The 17,830-nt window shown below is 40.0% G+C and overlaps 1 protein-coding gene across 3 annotated transcripts in view; it reads right to left on the bottom strand.

The window, feature by feature from the left end:
- The window catches only part of LOC149461400 (ethanolaminephosphotransferase 1-like), a 97,762-nt gene extending 80,672 nt beyond the window's left edge, over window positions 1-17,090 (bottom strand). For all 3 annotated transcript variants that reach the window (XM_089678310.1, XM_089678312.1, XM_089678313.1), the window contains exon 1: window positions 16,898-17,090. In XM_089678310.1, the coding sequence (XP_089534436.1) occupies window positions 16,898-16,954 (57 nt within the window). In that variant the 5' untranslated portion in view covers window positions 16,955-17,090. The remainder of the gene's footprint in view (window positions 1-16,897) is intronic.
- Between the last annotated feature and the right edge of the window lie 740 nt (window positions 17,091-17,830).

The raw sequence follows: 17,830 nt of genomic DNA, 5'->3' as shown, positions 1-17,830 counted from the left end.
ACTTCTACACAGGCACAGTCCTAGCAGAGACCTTTACTGCGGAACTGTAACAGCCAGTGCAATCTTGGGCCCATCCAATAAAAGGCACCCAGGTACACATGGATTACAAGAGACTCTGAGAAATATTGTGGTGGATTGTGGCAAGTTTAGTTTTCAAGAGGGACTGAGGGACAGACATAGCAAAGGTGAGGTACAACAGTGATTTTCCCAGGTGGAAGAAGGAATATTGTGGGTAACCAGGCGGATGCACACCATATAAAACTAGGGTGTAGTGTTGTGCTGCTCCCAAAACATTAGAACATAAAAACCATAACAAAAAGTCCAAAACCACATATATGAAACTTAAACGTGAAAGTCCAAAAGAAAGAAAATGAAGGAAAAACAGTTCTTCAGCAAATCTTGATGGAAAAAGCCATGTTTCTACTGGAGAGTGAGCCCGCAATCCTGGTGTTGTAAGTCTTTAAATGGTATACACCACCACGGTGAACATATAATATAGGTGAGCAAAATAAAAAATGATAAAATCAAGTGCTGGGTCGAAACGCGTCGAAACGTGCCCTCTACTAGACTATATTGATTGCTACACGGCATGGCTTATTATACACAGCCGGCGGCCATCTTGGATTTTTTAATGTCTACCTGATTCCTGCCTACTTGAAGTCTGATGTCAAGGTTTAAAAAAACCCCTTTGGTGGCGGAAGTCGGCATTCCAGGAGACCCCTGATGTTTTACAGACCCATGACACCTGGTGGCTGTGGCATAGATGACTACTACGTATTCCAGTGATTCACACCCTGAGTACCCGGAGTAGGTCTTATATACACCATGTGCAAGCATTTCATCTATCTGGTTAGTGTACATCTATATTCCTCTTCACCGCCACAGGAGTCACAGAACCTTCACTATATTCTGCACTTATCATTATTTGGGAACTTTATATCTACTGTACTTTTATTGATTTACTCTGTGAGTGTCACAGATATACTAGCGCTGCATTTCATTATATATTTATATAATATAGGTGGACTCTCACCTTCATGTATGGACACGTATAAAGAACAGGTCAACCAGGCATCTCCCCTCCTAGCGGAGGTAAAATAAAGATCTCTCTTCTATGGATAATCCTCCCCTCATATATGGCCACTGTATCCTCCAAAAGGACCTTTTAGCGGTATAGCTGGCACTGTAAGTGGAACTCAACAACCATATATAGCGACCATAGTGCAGCATGTTTGTATAAAACTCATTGAAAATGTATTGAAATACACTCACATGGTAACAGTAATAGAAACCACAGCTCCTAGATTGTAAGCTCCAAGGAGCAGGGCCCTCCTATCCCTCTTGTATTGAACTGTATTGTTGCTATATTGTTTCCCGTTATATTGTAAAGAGCTGAGCAAACTGTTGGCGCTATATAAATCCTGTATAATAATAATAATAATAATAAAAGTAGTGGTAAAGCTGTAACAATACACCAAGCTGTGTCTCCTATTATGCTGACGGCGTTCCGGCTCTAGTATCCATTGGCTCCTCCCCACTCGTATTGTCACGCACCATGTGACTTCATCAGGAGTGCATGACGATACGTTTTTAACGCAGGAACGTGTGCATTTGGATTGTACACTTGCAAAGAGTACAGAGCTGTTCGCAGAGTCATGGGCACAAGAACAGAGGAACCAACATATTAAACGGCTCCTTTGGAGGTACGTACGTGCTAAATATACATAACATGTGTTTGGTTCTGTATGCCCCCAAAAATATACAGTATACTAAACTTCAGCTTTAAAGGTGACCTAAGGCGGTTAAAAAACACAGCCATGCACTTCCTATGCTCTGAAGCTCATAGATTTACAATGTCAGCAGTGTGACAGAAAGCTGTAGCTGAGGACCTGCAGATAATAATCTCCCTGCTTCAGTCATTCTGTGGATCTATACTTACACCTACACCTCTCCTGTTACGTCTTAATCTTTGCACCAAGCATCAGATCACCACAATGCACTATGTCCCTTAACATGTTGTGTAATGTGGAAACTTTTTTTCTTTTTGTTTTTGGCTGTATCTTCTGAGATTTGTTCAAGAAAAGTGGTCTAGAGAAGAAATTGCTGGAGATCTTTTATCGGTCAACCAAGAGTGTACTGGGATACTGTAGGGTTTATTTACTAAAGCTGGTTCACTCAGAAACTAGTGCACTTCTGCATGAAAACCAATAAGCTTACAGGTTTTATTGCTAAAGCGTAATTGAACAAGTTTAGGTTAGAAGCTGATTGGTTACCATGAACAGGTGCACAAGATTCTGAGTTAACCAGCTTTAGTAAATCTCCCCCGTATATCATTGTGGTACTCCAGCTGCTCAATGGCTGACAAAGCTGCCCTTCAGAGGATTGTTGGTTTGGATTGTTGACTGCAAAATTCCTTCTTTAGCTGAAATGTACCAGTTTCATCTCTGTAGAACATGGAGAATATTGAATGACCCTTCTCATCCTGACCATTATCTATTTGAATGAATGCCTTCAGGTAGGCGTTTTAGGAACATTAAGCTGAGGACAACTAGATTCAGAGACAGCTTTTTCCCTGAGGACTATTAAGGCAATAAATGCCGAAATTAAATCAAGCTAGTTAGCCAGTGGTAACAGGTTCTGTTCCAAGAAATATGGTATGGCATAACCTTTTTATAATGATGTGATTGTTATATGTTTATTTATATATACATAAATACATGTTTGTCTTTTTTGTTTTTCTTTTAACGAGGTGTGTATTAAGTATTATTACTTGTTATGTGAGAAGTGGCATTGCAATTTTGTTGTAAATGTATTTTACATTGACAATAAAGGCCTTCTTACCTCCTATCTTATCTTTAAAATCAACTTGTAGAATAAAAAGATTGTAATTGCATTTTTTAAAGTGATACTAAAGGCCTGTTTTTTAATTTTTTTAAAATAACAAACATGTCATACTTACCTGTTCTGTGAAGCGCCAAACCTCCTCTTCTTGTGCCCCCCACTGGAGCTTCTGGCTTATCCCCCCTGAGCAGTGCCCCCATAGCAAGCCGCTTGCTATAAGGGCACTGGTGCATGCTTGCTCCCGAGCCCCACTCTCTGCATCCATAAGACACAGCAGAGCATGGCTTGGCTCTGCCCCCTGCTCCCTTTCCATTGGCTGAGACACAGCAGCGGAAGCCATTGGGACTAACATTACTGTAGGTCGGTTATAGTTCCCGCTTATGGAGATATCATGAATCTGACTACTGATGTCTCCCCTGCACTGTTTCCAAACAAATTGAGTACTGACAGTATGTGATTTGTACACATCCTGGCTGATGGTGGACATAATTTAGCAGCCATTAACCTGGTAATGCTCAGAGTAAAACACTTCCAGGTTCACAAAAATTTAGGGAAGATCGGTGAACGGAAGTTCACCTATCTACCCCTGCTTGGGCCACCTGAATTCCTGATGTTAATAACGAGTGTTTCTCAGATCAGGAGTTCAGTGTTAAAAGGGTTACTCTGTGTAAAGCTATAGTGGTAGGAGCAATCTTCCAGGTCCAGCATCGAGTGGCTGCCCTTCTGCACATAAACCACAGGGGGTCACTCAGCACTGTCACCATTCACTGATTAGAAATGGTGGGGCAGTGACATCACGATCACCAACTTATCCAATCAGGGACTGCCTTGTTAAGCATTCCACAGTGCTCAGTCAGGTATGAAATATGCATTACAGGTATGAAATATGCATACAAACATATACAGCATCTTGCAAAACAGATCACAAATTATGTAAAGCAATGTTCAAATTACTATTCCCTCAGTTAAACAAGAAAGTGTCATACAATTCAGTACAGATTCCACATCCAAGTGTCCCCCAACCAATTCAATTGGACAGCCACTCAGCAGCTAATATTGCTTCTCTTTAGAAAAACTGTGAAAATGAATATGCTAATACCAATATTCCCAAAAGTATATATCACACAAATATATTTAAAAAAAAAATTATAACAGTCCAAAAATAGATAAGAAATAAAATTAAATAAATAATGTTATAAAAGTCACTCTGTGCCAACTTTAATCATCAATCTTCATATTCAGCCTTTCAATGGCTCACAAAGAAACCTCAACATAAAAAAGAAAAATCACATAGTGCATTATCTTAAATAAAATATAAATGAAACAGATGTGATAAACGCAAACAACCATGCGTGATCACAAATAGTGAAAAAAGTGAAAATGTCAAAACAGTGCCAGTGAATCAATCAAGTGAAAAATATGCATCCAAAAACAGCATGTGAAACACTGTGTCCACATCTATGGTGTAAGGAGTGAATACCCTTACCAAAAATATGTAAATAATATGCCTTAACACCTCCCGCTGAGGGTATTATCACAAATTCTGCTTCAACCAAAGGACATCACAGCCTCATGGATCAGATCAAGATGTCATCCAGATAAAGTATAACCATGAATCTTCACCAATCCACCGATGCCCACCATATATAGAATAAATCATAGTGTAAAGCCGCATATACAATTTAAAATACTTTATTGAATATGCTTACATCATGATTCCTCTTTAAAATAGCCTTTATCAGAATACCCAAACCTCTCAGAGTTCCCTGGTTCCTCCACGAGGACTTCTATGAGGTTTTGCCAGATTCTAAAATGGCCGCCAGATCACTTCCCCATCATGATCACCAACTTATCCAATCAGAGACTGCCTTGTAAAGCATTCCACAGGGATCAGTCGGGTATGAAATATGCATTACAGGTATGAAATATGCATACAAACATATACAGTATCTTGCAAAACAGATCACAAAGTATGTAAAGCAATGTTCACATTACTATTCCCTCAGTTAAACAAGAAAGTGTCATACAATTCAGTATAGATTCCACATCCAAGTGTTTCCCAACCAATTCAATTGGACAGCCACTCAGCGGCTAATATTGCTTCTCTTTAGAAAAAGATCAGCAAAAAAAGCTCTCTGAGTTCCTGTAATCCACAGTATGTGCATCAAAGATCATGGTAAAATAAAATACTACATGGTAAAGTTCTGCTAGACCAGGTTTATATATATGGTAAAGCAGATCACAAAGTATGTGAAACAGTGTATGAAAACACTATCCCTTTAGTAAAACATGCAAGTGCCATAAAATTCAGTGCTGATTCCACATGTCCCTCCACCTCAGTTGGACAGTCACCTATTAGCTAATATTGCTTCTCTTTAGAAAAAAATCAGCAAAAAAAGCACTCTGAATTCCTGTGATCCTAGACAGCTGCATCTCTTGTTCAATAATTTTTATTAAATTTAAAAAGTAAGAAAACAGAGTGTACATAGGACAGTCATAGCAACATTGAGTGTAAAGAATGTACACAAGGTTATGTTGTAAGAACTGTTAGTACAAATAACAGGAAGCATAAGAATGTATGCACAAGCCAATAGCTCTGGCTATAGGATCCGATTTAAGTGCACTCAGTTTCCAAATAGGATGCCCATCATGGTTGCATTAGGAGCTTTTGTGTAAAGAAAGAAAAAGGAACAGTATGTATAGTTAAGTGGAGAAAAGATGAGGGAGAAGGGAAGAGGGGGCTCGGAGGAAACATGCAGTTGGGGGGGGGGAGGAGGAATGGGGAATGAGTCGGTCGGTGAGGTTCCAGGGTTGTTCGTTCTATGGTGCCATGGGGCAGGCTATCACAAGTCTAGTAGGGTGTGATCAAAATCTCTCAGGAAAAATATAATAATTCAAGGGTCTCAAACTCAATGTAATTTGGGTATGGTATTTTGGAGTCTTGCTGTTAATTGTTCATCTATCAGAGTCCAGTGGACTCTGGATTTAACCTCCAATATGGGGAAATGCAATGACATCTAGGCCTTTGCTATGAACTGTTTCTCAGTTTTGAGTACATAAGGGTAAGGTGAGATTTAGAGATCACCTCAGGATTACAGTTAATTCTCAAATGGGTTTAGTATGGGGGCTGGGCAGAAAAGAGTTTGGAGGAGTTGGTACACTTGCTGCCAAAAATGCTGGGCTACTGGACAGGTCCAGCAAATGTACAAAAAGGATCCAGTGTTGGGGCAGACACGAAAAAACAGTGCACAGCACAGTCAGCGGAAGCTAAGGACCATGTATCACCGAAGCAGCACTTTGTGATTCATTTCCACAGCTGCTACATTACAGGAGCATGATTTTGTGGTGGCCCAAATCTGGTCCCAGTGTGTTTGATCTACAATATGCTGTAGGTCATGTTCCCATTAGAGACATATATCAGTGGTTGAGGTGTTTGTTTAGTGGTTAGGAGATTGTATAGGAGGGAGACCATCCCTGCTGAGTGACTTTTTTGCATTTATATTCAAAGACAGTTTGAATCTTGGCCAGGTCAGCAGAGACCGGTCAGGATTCGAACCATGTATGGGCAGACTGAATGTACCCAAGTTGATAGATCGATCAACTTGGGTACAACCAACCAGTTGGATTTTACATGTGATCATTGTAGCCCCTAGCAGTAATCACTGTGTTCTCCCAGTGGGGACATCTCCCCACATTCCCCCCTCCCCCCCAGGAGAACACAATGGCTCCACAGGAGGGATTGACATTGACCTTGTTGATGGGAGAATCAAGCAATTTTCTTTTCTGCAACCTGTGGATGCAGGAAAGAAATTCGCTCTAACTATGGCCAGCTTTAGAGTCAAACAGGTTCCTACAATATCTACTGTGGACAATACATAATTCTTAACCTGTAGGTAGCAGAATAACTCAGATTGCAAGAGGTGCAGTGAGGTCTGAAGATCCACAAAAACCTCTCAGAGTTAGCAAGGTGTGAAAACAAGTCACCTTCAAGGCGATCCAGTGGCAAAAGAATCTAGGGGATTCAAAGCCAGGTGGAAATGAAGGATTGTGAATAACTGACAGTAGCAGAAGGTGAAGTGAAAGGAATTTGCCTGAATATTTCAGACTGTCCCAGAGATGCAGCGAGTGCTGAGTGATTGGGTTCTATAGTTCTTTCCTGTTCTGGGAAGGTAACCCAGAAGGTTGTAAATGAATAGGAGGCACAGTCATGGGCTTCTATATTGACCTACAGCGGGGTTTCCTGACCAGGCAGCTGCTACTTAAGTCAGCAGATCACCTCTACCTTCTCTCATGCCACAGTATGAACATCAAAGATCACAGGAAAATAAAACAATAAATTGCTTAGTACTGCTAAAACCAAGTGTTGTTTATTAAAAAGCAAATATGCTGACAAACATAACTCCTATAAAAGGATCACACTGCATGTGAAACAGTCTGCAGGCCCTACTAAGATTTCTCCTGCTAGCAATGCTAAAGCTGGCTACAGTGCTTGTCAGCATGTCTCATAGGTGTTTACTAATCAGCTCCACCCCCAACGCAAGTTTCATCATCATTATCACTTTCTTAAGTGGCTGTATAAGAGACAGTGTGTTTTAGGTAGGGATAAAAAAGGTATTATATTTTGTGTTAACGTTAGTATCAGTGTGTTTAGGAAGGACAAAACAACAAAAAATTCCCAAAAATTGTACTATTGTTTCCTGGCCTTACAAAGAACAAATAAAGTATAAAGAATAACACATATCAAATAAAGTACAAGACAACAACACACTTATATGTGGTATCACTGTGATTGTCAGGAGTAGGATAATTTATTTTGCAGGGTTTCTTGGTGGTGCATCATAGTAATGGAATAAAAATATACAGCTACGTTTAAATAAAATGATTTTTTTCCCGATTTTGGGCCAGTTTTCCTTTTATAAAACAAAATCAGGAGATATCTATTAACATAAACCACCGAATAAAAGGCCAATGTGTCCTGAGAAAAACAAGGTATTATCCACTACAGTGGTTATGATGATATGTACAGGTCTAGTAATACATGCCAAAGTTAGAAAATTGGGTTTGGTTGTGAAGGGGTTATTGAGAAAGTGCTACATTGCATACATTATTATACAGGATTTATTATTACATACATAAACATAACATACTGTGTAGCATCAACAACTAGTCCAATATACAGAGTTACATTTATAACAATGATATTGAAACTCTTGAGAGAATGCCAAAAACTAGAAACATTTACTAGAATAGCATAAATGGAAAATATTGACAGATTTATACAGGTAAATGTATGACTAATGTTCCAACAGCCCATGGCATCACTAGAAGGCAGATGGTGTGAGGTAAGCCAAAAATATAAGCTGTAAGTCAAAATCTTCTGCTAAAGGATAAGCAGGCAGAATTTAAATTTATCTAACTATTTAAATTATCTTTACACAACTCAGCGAGGTAGTGGAAAAGAAATCTAAACGTAATTTTATTCTTCAACAAAAACTTTTCTACGAACATGGAAATAAGAGTGGCAAATTTCTTGCTCGGGCTTTACAATCCAAAAAGGCTGCTCGGCACGTATATCAGCTTCATTCCAAAAATAGACGCATACTGAAAACACCGTCGGATATTGCGGCGGAATTTGAGGAGTATTACTTTAATTTATATAATTTATCCCTACCGTCCAAACCAGCAGCGGATACTAGGCCACGTGAGGTCATTATACAGTCATTCCTCACACAATATCTTCCTAAACCGATCTCTAGATCGCAAGCAAAAGAATTAGAGAGTGCTCTGACGTTAGCGGAACTACAACAAGCTATTACGCAGTTGAAACCTGGTAAAAGTCCAGGACCTGACGGTTTTATTAATTCTTATTACAAATCTTTTCTTGACGTATTAGCACTCCCATTTCTCCAGGCTTTCAATTCATTAAACACTCCGGGGCAGTCCATGCGCAATCTTTCCGAGGCTCACATTACAGTTATACCCAAAGAGAATAAGGATCACACGTCCCCAGCGAACTACCGACCTATTTCCCTATTGAATGTTGACCTGAAGATCTTTGCCAAGATTTTGGCTAATCGTCTGCTACATGTTATAGACTCCATCGTATCTCCGGATCAGGTGGGTTTTGTTCCGGGAAGAGAAGCCAGAGATAACACAATAAGGGCCATAAATATACATCATTGGTTAACCCAAAATCAACAGTCCGGATTCTTTCTCTCTTTAGATGCCGAGAAGGCATTTGACAGACTAGCTTGGGATTACCTAGAGGCAGTTTTGATTGGCATTGGACTGCCTTTGCGCTTTTTGACCTATATTATGTCTCTATATAAAGCCCCCACAGCGCGAGTGCGAGTGAACGGACACCTATCAGACTCTTTTCTGATCAGCAACGGGACCAGACAGGGATGCCCACTGTCACCTCTCTTATTCATTCTTACACTGGAACCCTTATTGAATTGCATTAAAGATAATGCCAACATTAAAGGGATTGTGATCAATGGCAAAACGCATAAAGTGGCAGCCTTTGCTGACGACATACTGCTTTTCCTGACAGATCCTCATATCACGATACCTAATTTGTTACAGGATTTCAAATTATTTCAGTATTTGGCTAACTTCAAAATTAACTTTTCTAAATCCCAAGCGCTTAATGTATCATTAAAACCGGAGGTGGTTAAACAAGCGACATCGAATTTTCCCTTTACCTGGCAACGAGAAACTATCACTTATTTAGGTATCCAACTACCCTCCCATCTTACCGAACTATATGCAACAAATTTTCTACCCCTCTTGCGTAACATTTCCAAAGACCTTCAGACGTGGAATAAACCTTGGTTCTCTTGGTTTGGTAGAGCAGCTATACTTAAGATGAACGTGCTCCCCAGAATATTATATTTACTACAAACAATACCCATTCAATTACCAAATTCATTCTTTCAATCATATAAAACGCTCTGCTCCTCTTTTCTTTGGTATAATAAACGCCCAAGAATCAGCTTCACCCAACTCACTATGCCCAAGAAGAATGGAGGGATTGGATTACCGGATATTTCTCGTTACTACAGGTCTTGCCACCTAGCCAGATTAGTAGACTGGACCACGAATCACATTCGTAAGATCTGGGTCGGTTTGGAGGCTGATTTTTCAAAGATACCACTTTCCACCTCCCCATGGCTGAAAACCGCCCATGTCCCTTCTGAATTTCGGATGCACCCACTTATAGGTCCCACTTTACGATGTAGCGCGCAAGTATTTCAGGAAAAAGTACTTTCTTCCTCTCCGAGCCCTTTCACTCCGATCAAATTGAACCCGGACTTTATTCCAGGGATGTCTACGACCTTTCTCGCTGGGTATAAACGGGAAGATAACCTAACAGTACGTCAATTTCTCAAAGATTCTAAGCTCCGATCTAGAGAAGACATTACAAAGGCGTGGCCAGCCCTTACCTTAACGCCTTGGATGTATAGACAAATCCACCATTTTCTACGTAACTCCCCACATCTAAAGGATTATTCAAGACCACTTACAGCTTTCGAAAAACTCTGCTTTACAGATCTCCCACAGAGGCATGTAATATCCAAATTATATTCCCTATTGGAAAGTTCCAATACATCTCACTCACTGAAGGCCTGTGCAGCCTGGCAGCATGATCTAGATATTTCCATCTCACCTGAGGAATGGAACCACATTTACGATCACATGCATAAAGGTTCCATATGTGTTTCTACACAAGAAAGCAACTACAAAGTTTTTTCCAGATGGTACAGAGTTCCATCTGTGATTCATAAATTTGATCCTAAAGTGCCAGATTTATGCTGGCGATGCTCCCAGGCAAAAGGTACTCTTCTCCATATATGGTGGGAATGCCCGCTGCTACAGCCCTTCTGGAGAAAAGTTTTGGACACCATTAGACAAGTAACCACTTACACCCTAGACTTTACACCAGCACAATGTCTACTCCATCACTCCTCTCTTCCGGTGAGGATTTACCGTAAGTCCCTTGCATTACACATGTTAAATGCGGCAAAGCAGTGTATCCCTGTTCATTGGCGATCAGCCTATATTCCCACCGTACGAGAGTGGATTCTTAGGATCCAGAGGATTGCTGAAATGGAGGAACTGATCTCAGTGGCAAAAGATCACCCCGAGCGATTCAGGAAGACTTGGGCTTGTTGGACCCATTTCCAATCTACTGATACTTACCTTGGCTTGCTGAAGGATTGAACGAGAAAGACTTGGAGACACAGAAGGCCTCTAGAACTTTCACCTCGGCAATAACTCCATTAACGGTCATTCACTGAATTATATCGCTAATTAAAAAGATGGAATTAGATACAGCCAGGCTGTTACTAATAGATGTAACTGGTTTGGTTATGCTTATTTAAATATGAACCTCATCATCCAACCACTTCCCCCCCCCCCCCCCCTGTTTTTTTTTTTTTTTTTTTTTTTTTTTTTTTTTCTTTTCTCCCTCTTCTCTCCCTCTCTCTCTCCCCATACCCCCCTTCTATTTGTCATGTGGGTCTCCTCCCACCTCATTTTGATATCTCATCTCATATTCTTCCTCCATCCCCACGTTCCTCTCTTTCTTTTCTTTTCCTTCTCACATTTACACCCGCTTTTCTCATAATCTAATTAGCTATTATTCTCATTAGGTACGGAACACTCATAGCTATACAGATGTAACAATATTCTACAACAGTAGCCCACATTTTTTAGAGATGGAAATATATGTCATAGATGCCTTGTGAGGATACTTTTGTCGACCACTTCAGAATCCGCTTATGTGTACTCTCCTTACATAGAGCCTAGTGTATACCATAATTATCTAAAGTACTTGCTGCTGTCAGTATTACTATGGTTACGTCTATCACTTTTGCCTTACTGTGGAACTCCGTCCTCTGATGTTCTACAAATTAATATATTGTCTTGATCCCGTCTGCGTTACGGGAGAACGTACGAGAAATTTTGCACGGACTGCGATCCGTATCTGTCTATCATTTGTTTACCTTTCATACTTCAATAAAACGTTTTTTTGGAAAAAAAAAATAAAAAAAAATAAATTATCTTTACAATCTCAAAACATAAAAAGGGAAATCCATACTTTTTCTAATGTCATACAAAAATGATATGTTAATGTCACCTTAATTTTAATTTAGTAAAGTGAATTTAAAAGAGAAGTATGGGTTTTAGGAAAAAAGAACATACTTACCTAGGAGGATGCAGCATCTGTCCCCCTGCCACTTCTAAGACTGAGGACTGACCACTCAGTTCTCAGCTGTCAGCAGAGAGTCAGGGACTGTTATTCACCGCTGTCTGCTCTGCCCCTCCAGCACCCCGGCCTGTGGAGGGTAGGGAGCAGCTGGCTCAGGCTCTCAGCGGCTCGCTGAGAGGCTGGGCCAGGTGTTGCTCCAGGCATCTGGGTGGAGCCTACACTGCCTCTGTGATGTTAGTTGGGCTTTAGCTCGCTGTCAGCTAAAAACGGGAGTGTAGAACGAACTGTACAAAAAAAACTTTAGCTATAGTTCTTTAATGCCAAATTAATCTACAATTATATTAAAGTGGAAGTTTAATTATAGTTTCAGCAAAACTTTTTTTTTATAGTTTTACATTGTATATTGAATGAAGAGGGATTAGAACATTTGTCAGGTTTTTATTGCTGTCTGCGATCTTATTAGGGAGATTCACCCTCTCTATCTGTATTGTTTACCATTATCACCGAAAGTGAAAGAAACTATATGCCTGATTTAACATTTGTTGCAAGCCATGGTCCCTAATATTCTTCCTTATGAACACTAGACACTGACATGGAATCCTGTCAGGCAATACTGAAGGCAAATAAACAACTCCAGGATAGTGTAAAGTAGATTAAAAAAAATCATACATCTATATCCACAAGATATTAGGTGCTAAAATTAGGTGCTGTTCTTGCTAAATGTTATTCTATGCCACTGATGAAAAACCACATATTTCTTCTTTTTTAATGAATTAGCCCTACATGGAATGTTATAATGTTTAGGAATGCACATTCACTTTCTTTCTCATCTGATGAAAGCGAGTACATGTTTAGAAGCTCTCTATACTACAAAACAACCCATCATATAATCATGTTTACTTACATCTTTTCTTTCAGTTCACTGCCATCATGCAACAGAATCCAACCGCTAAGCTTGTGAAGTAGGCCAATGGAAGAAATAAGATCTAAATTTGGTGAATTAATCATAAGCACCCTTTCACCTAGACTGTATGAAGTGCAAATAATTGTTATATGCTAATGTGATAAAGTTATATCAGCTGAAACACTGTTCTGAAACTGAAATAGATCCCAGAGCTAGAAACTCTCAACCTTAAAATTAAAGCTGAACTTCAAGGAAACAATGGAAAACACAGAATAACATATTGTATATGAGAGCCCTTTCACTTGCCAAATGATTAGTATTCCTGACCATCCAGATCTGAGATTTACACAGATCTGCCACATAGAACAGACCTCCCTGGTAGTAGCAGATCTGACCTTTCTTTGTGCAGTTTCACTTTCACTTTCACTTACAGATCTGTTTCACACCCCCAACCTTTGACTTGGTAGAGAAAGTGGAAGCAGCACACTTATGAACTTATCTCTTTGTCACTTTTCTCACTCCTCCTATGAGTATGCTCCCTGCACTGTGGCACACTGACTGGCTCCTTGTCCTGCCTCTCTCCCCACTCTCTATGCTCTGTTGTACAAACAACGGCAAATCGAAATTAGGTACGTACGCTACATTTACAAAAATACATTCCATGATATATTAATGAATAAGGAGCTGCATGAAGTTGTGTTATACCTGGATGAATTTCAGCTTTAAGATAATCCTGTTACTATTGTTCACATATTGAATGTATGCAAGCAAATCCATCTGTCTATGATGACAACTGCAGACTAAAAAGATGCTGCAACAAGCGAAGAGATCAGATGTATATAATTGCAGCAATTCCACTAAGAAAACACTTCATTCTATAACAGAGAGGTCAACATATGCTTTAGATGGTAAACAAACTCCACTGTCATCAAGAGTAACCAAATATACTCACTAGAGCATCGGGCATAGTGGCATATCAAGAGGTCAGTACCACTTCATTCAACAGCTAAAATAATTCTCTGCAGAGATTGGTATCCCTTGTATTGCTTCAGACTCTGCAGGGGAATTTATCAACTGTCCAATTTCACTCAATTGCATATTGACCTTTTGAAACCTGGACAATTTAAATGTGTATATAAAAGCAGAAGCAGAAGTTACCTTAAAGCAGAGTTCCACTTGACCTATCAAAAAATAAAAGTCAGCAGCTACAAAACAGTAGCCGCTGACTTTTAAAAAACAGCCACTTACCTGTCCCTTGGTCCCGTGGTGTCCCCCCCGTAGCTCGTTTCACCGGCCGTCCTGTATTCAAGGAGGCCCGCATCTTCAGTGTGGGCACCCGGCTCTGATAGTTTGCGGCTTCGCAGCCAAGTACCCACTGCACATATACGCGAGTAGCGCTGCGCTTCGTGAATGGTCCTGTAGTCTTCTGGGACCTTTTCCGTGTCCCAAAAGACTACAGGGAGGGAGGGAGGACACTAGGTGATCGGACTAGAAGTGGGAGAACCTGTCAAATTCGGGTACCCACTCCCCCCCTGCTCCCCAAAGGTGCCAATCCTTAAAGCGGAACTTCCCCTTTTGGGTGGAATTCCGCTTTAAGGTGGTATTAAACCCCAAAACAAAAATTAAATGTATTGCAGCTTACTTTTCCTTAGAAGTAGCTGCATTATTTTTCTCTTTTCTTTATTTTCACCTTGTGATCCTCTCAGGAACACACTTTCTGTCCTAGGGTGACAACCATACTGTATCTAGGAGGAGCAGTGCTGTCACCCTGGGAAAGCAGTGTGTTAGGAATATACAGTCATGGCCAAAACTACTGGCACCCCTGCATTTCTGTAAGATAATGTACCACTTCACTCAGAAAATTGTTGCAATTACAAATGTTTAGGCATTCTCATGTTTATTTATTTTGTTTGTATTGGTATGACACAAAAAAGTAGAGAAACAAAAAGCCAAATCTGATACATTCCATGCAAAACCCCAAAAATAGACTGGATAGTATTATTTGCACTCTCAATTTAATATTTGGCAGCACATCCCTTGGAAAAAATAACTGAAATCAATTGCTTCCTGTAACCATCCATGAGTTTCTTACACTATAATTGAACTTTGCAGAGGAGGGGGACACAGTGACCGGGAAGGTGTGTGTGTTTGAGTGAGTGTGTGTGGGGGGGAGAGTCAAGGGCAGGTAACACAGTTTTATGCTTCCAGAAGTGATTTTTGGGAGGGGGGTAAGAGGATATGTACTAGGGGTGTTTTGGGAGGGAGAGGAATTGTGCTAAAAGGGGAGGTTGGATTTGCAGAATGACCCCACCAACGCCCTCTCCTAAAACAAGCTCTTTCCGCTTCTAGTTCACCCCATAGTACATGTCCTCTTACTCCCTCTCATATCAAAGAGATTGCAGCTACCATACAGGGTGCCATTGTAGCATCTGTGACCCTGGACACACTGCAGGAGATGCAAGGCGATTGTCCCAATTGCCCACACTAGTGTGCCCCTCCCAGACACCTACTGACACATCCACTGCCCTACTGACACATCCACTGCCTTACTGACACCAACCTCTTTCCTAATGACATATCCACTGCCCTAATGACACCATTCATTGCCCTACTGGTACTGTCAACTGCCCTACTGGCACCACCCTCTGCCCTACTGATATTGTCACTGACACTACCAGCAGGTGGTAGTGGGGAGGCCCCAGGTCAACTTTTTCATCAGGGCCTAAAATCTTCAAGCTATGTCTCTGTGCATCTGCATTAGGGGCAATGCATAATAATACTAGGTGAACTTTGGTGTGTTTTTCTATTGATATTATTTGTTTTCAATATAAGATTGAAAGTGGAGTTTCAGAATCATAACCAAGTATTTTAAAACATTTTTGGGAAATAAGAGTGTTTTGTAGTCAGCAGAGATAAGTGGGAACAATGCCAACTGATAACTGCCCATAGCAGAAGAGGACAGCTATTTTTGTGGTATTTTTAACAGACTATAAGTTGTCAAATAAGAGAAATTCAGACTTAGAGTTTAGAAACACTTGAAGCAAAAAAACTAATATCGGTATGAATAGGGATTCAGACAAAAGGCAGCAGAATTTATATTGAAATCTTGACTTTTTCGGATTTGGAGTCCAGCCTTTACAGTGTTTATCATAACATCTTTATATTAAAAGTTCTTGTAGTTGTTATGACATGCCCCATACCTAAAGCAATTGCTCACTCAAACCAGATACGATTTACAAATAAATCTTGTTAAAAAAATCTTTAAGAACAAGCCATAAAGAAAATTCCCCCACCACGAATAAATGAATGCATGCTAACTATTGTGAACAAGCTGTATGTATATTTTTTTAGGGCCCAGTCAAACAGCGGTGCGTGTTATATTCCTTTTAGCATGATCCCGCTGGTATATGATGTGTAGGAGTGCTGCAATACATTAGTACAATGCATTGCACTGTTATCTTTTTTTTTCTTTTTATAAAAGTACTAAAATGTCACAAAATAAAGTTTTATAAATTTTTATGCACTGCACCGCATTGTGGTGAGTTTTAGTGTGTTGATACCTGCTGCATAAAAATGCAGACTGTGTTGAGCAGTGCTGCTCTGTGCAGCCCAAATAACATTAAATGACTGGACCCCTAAAATTGATTTCTGCCACAGTTCCTAAAGGGAATAATACATTTTGCTCTTTAGTTAACGTAAAAATGCGTAATTTTGGTTTTAGGCTGCTTTCTACTGTAATAGATGATGAAATAATTTAAAACTATTCAGAATGCAGGCTAATTGAATACAGAACAAAACAAACGAAACAATTCTAATTACAATCACTTACCAACTAAAAACATTCGATATATTTTATGAATATGTTACAAAGCCTTAAAGTAACAATGACTTGATAGTATGAAAAGATATCCGGCAGACTGTGTAGTAATGTGGGTTACCTTGTACTTGTCAAAGCCAGCAAGTTGATCTGAGTTGATGTATTGGTAGTTAAACATGATGTTTATTCACAGAGTTTTCATATGGCTCTTCTGTCTTTACACAATTCCTGCCTTCTGATTGTTCCCCTCTGGGCAGCAGCACAAAGCAGGTCTTCCTGTAGCTTAGCAGTCTGTTTGGTAAGAACAGTTAGTGTACGTGTGTTTGTCAGTCTGTGTACTGCTATCTTATCTGTGGAGAGCACAGTTCTTGATGTCACAATCCAGGAAGGCAGGTATTCAAAGTATCACCTTGCCTTAACTGCCAATGACTAGAATAATACATGAAGCTCTTGATCTTTACATTAAAAAAATGTTTAAAGTGTTTTTTTCCTTACGTTTTACCCCCAAAACATTTACAGTTTAGAGAGAAGAGAAATAGTACCTCTGGATCATACAGTAGTATTAGTACAATCAGACCACAACATGGCCAGTAACATACTATTGGAGGAGAAGTCTCCCTAAGGGCCCATTCACACCAGAAACTGCACGTAACTGAGTGTTTTTTCCTTGTACCTATGCATGCATTTGATGTGCATTTTACATGCAGCTGACGCATGTTTACATGCAGTTGTACCTGCATTTGACCTGTGAGGTCACTTCCTCCTTTTTTCTTTTCTTGGGCTTCTATGTGCACTGATATGTGTTGCAGTGCATTTGTACTTTTCTGGACTGCGTTGCACTGTGAACTATGCCCATAGAATAGCCATGATTTTGGACTGTTTATGCAATTGGAGTACAGTCCAAAATGCATCCAACTGCATAGGTATAAAAGAGCTCCAAGTCAGAAACTTCCCCTTCTACATTACATGGAGGGTAGGAGTTGGGAAGTCCTAGGATGTAGCCAGAACAATGTGAAGTAATTGGTAGGAGTGCAGCAGAGACAGGCATAGGAAG

The sequence above is a fragment of the Staurois parvus genome, unplaced genomic scaffold (genome assembly GCF_062004578.1).
Source record: "Staurois parvus isolate SC_StPar_1 unplaced genomic scaffold, SC_StPar_1.0 ptg000203l, whole genome shotgun sequence".
NCBI lineage: Eukaryota > Metazoa > Chordata > Amphibia > Anura > Ranidae > Staurois > Staurois parvus.
Note: the sequence above shows the minus strand (reverse complement) of the source record. Positions and strands in the feature narration are given on the sequence as shown.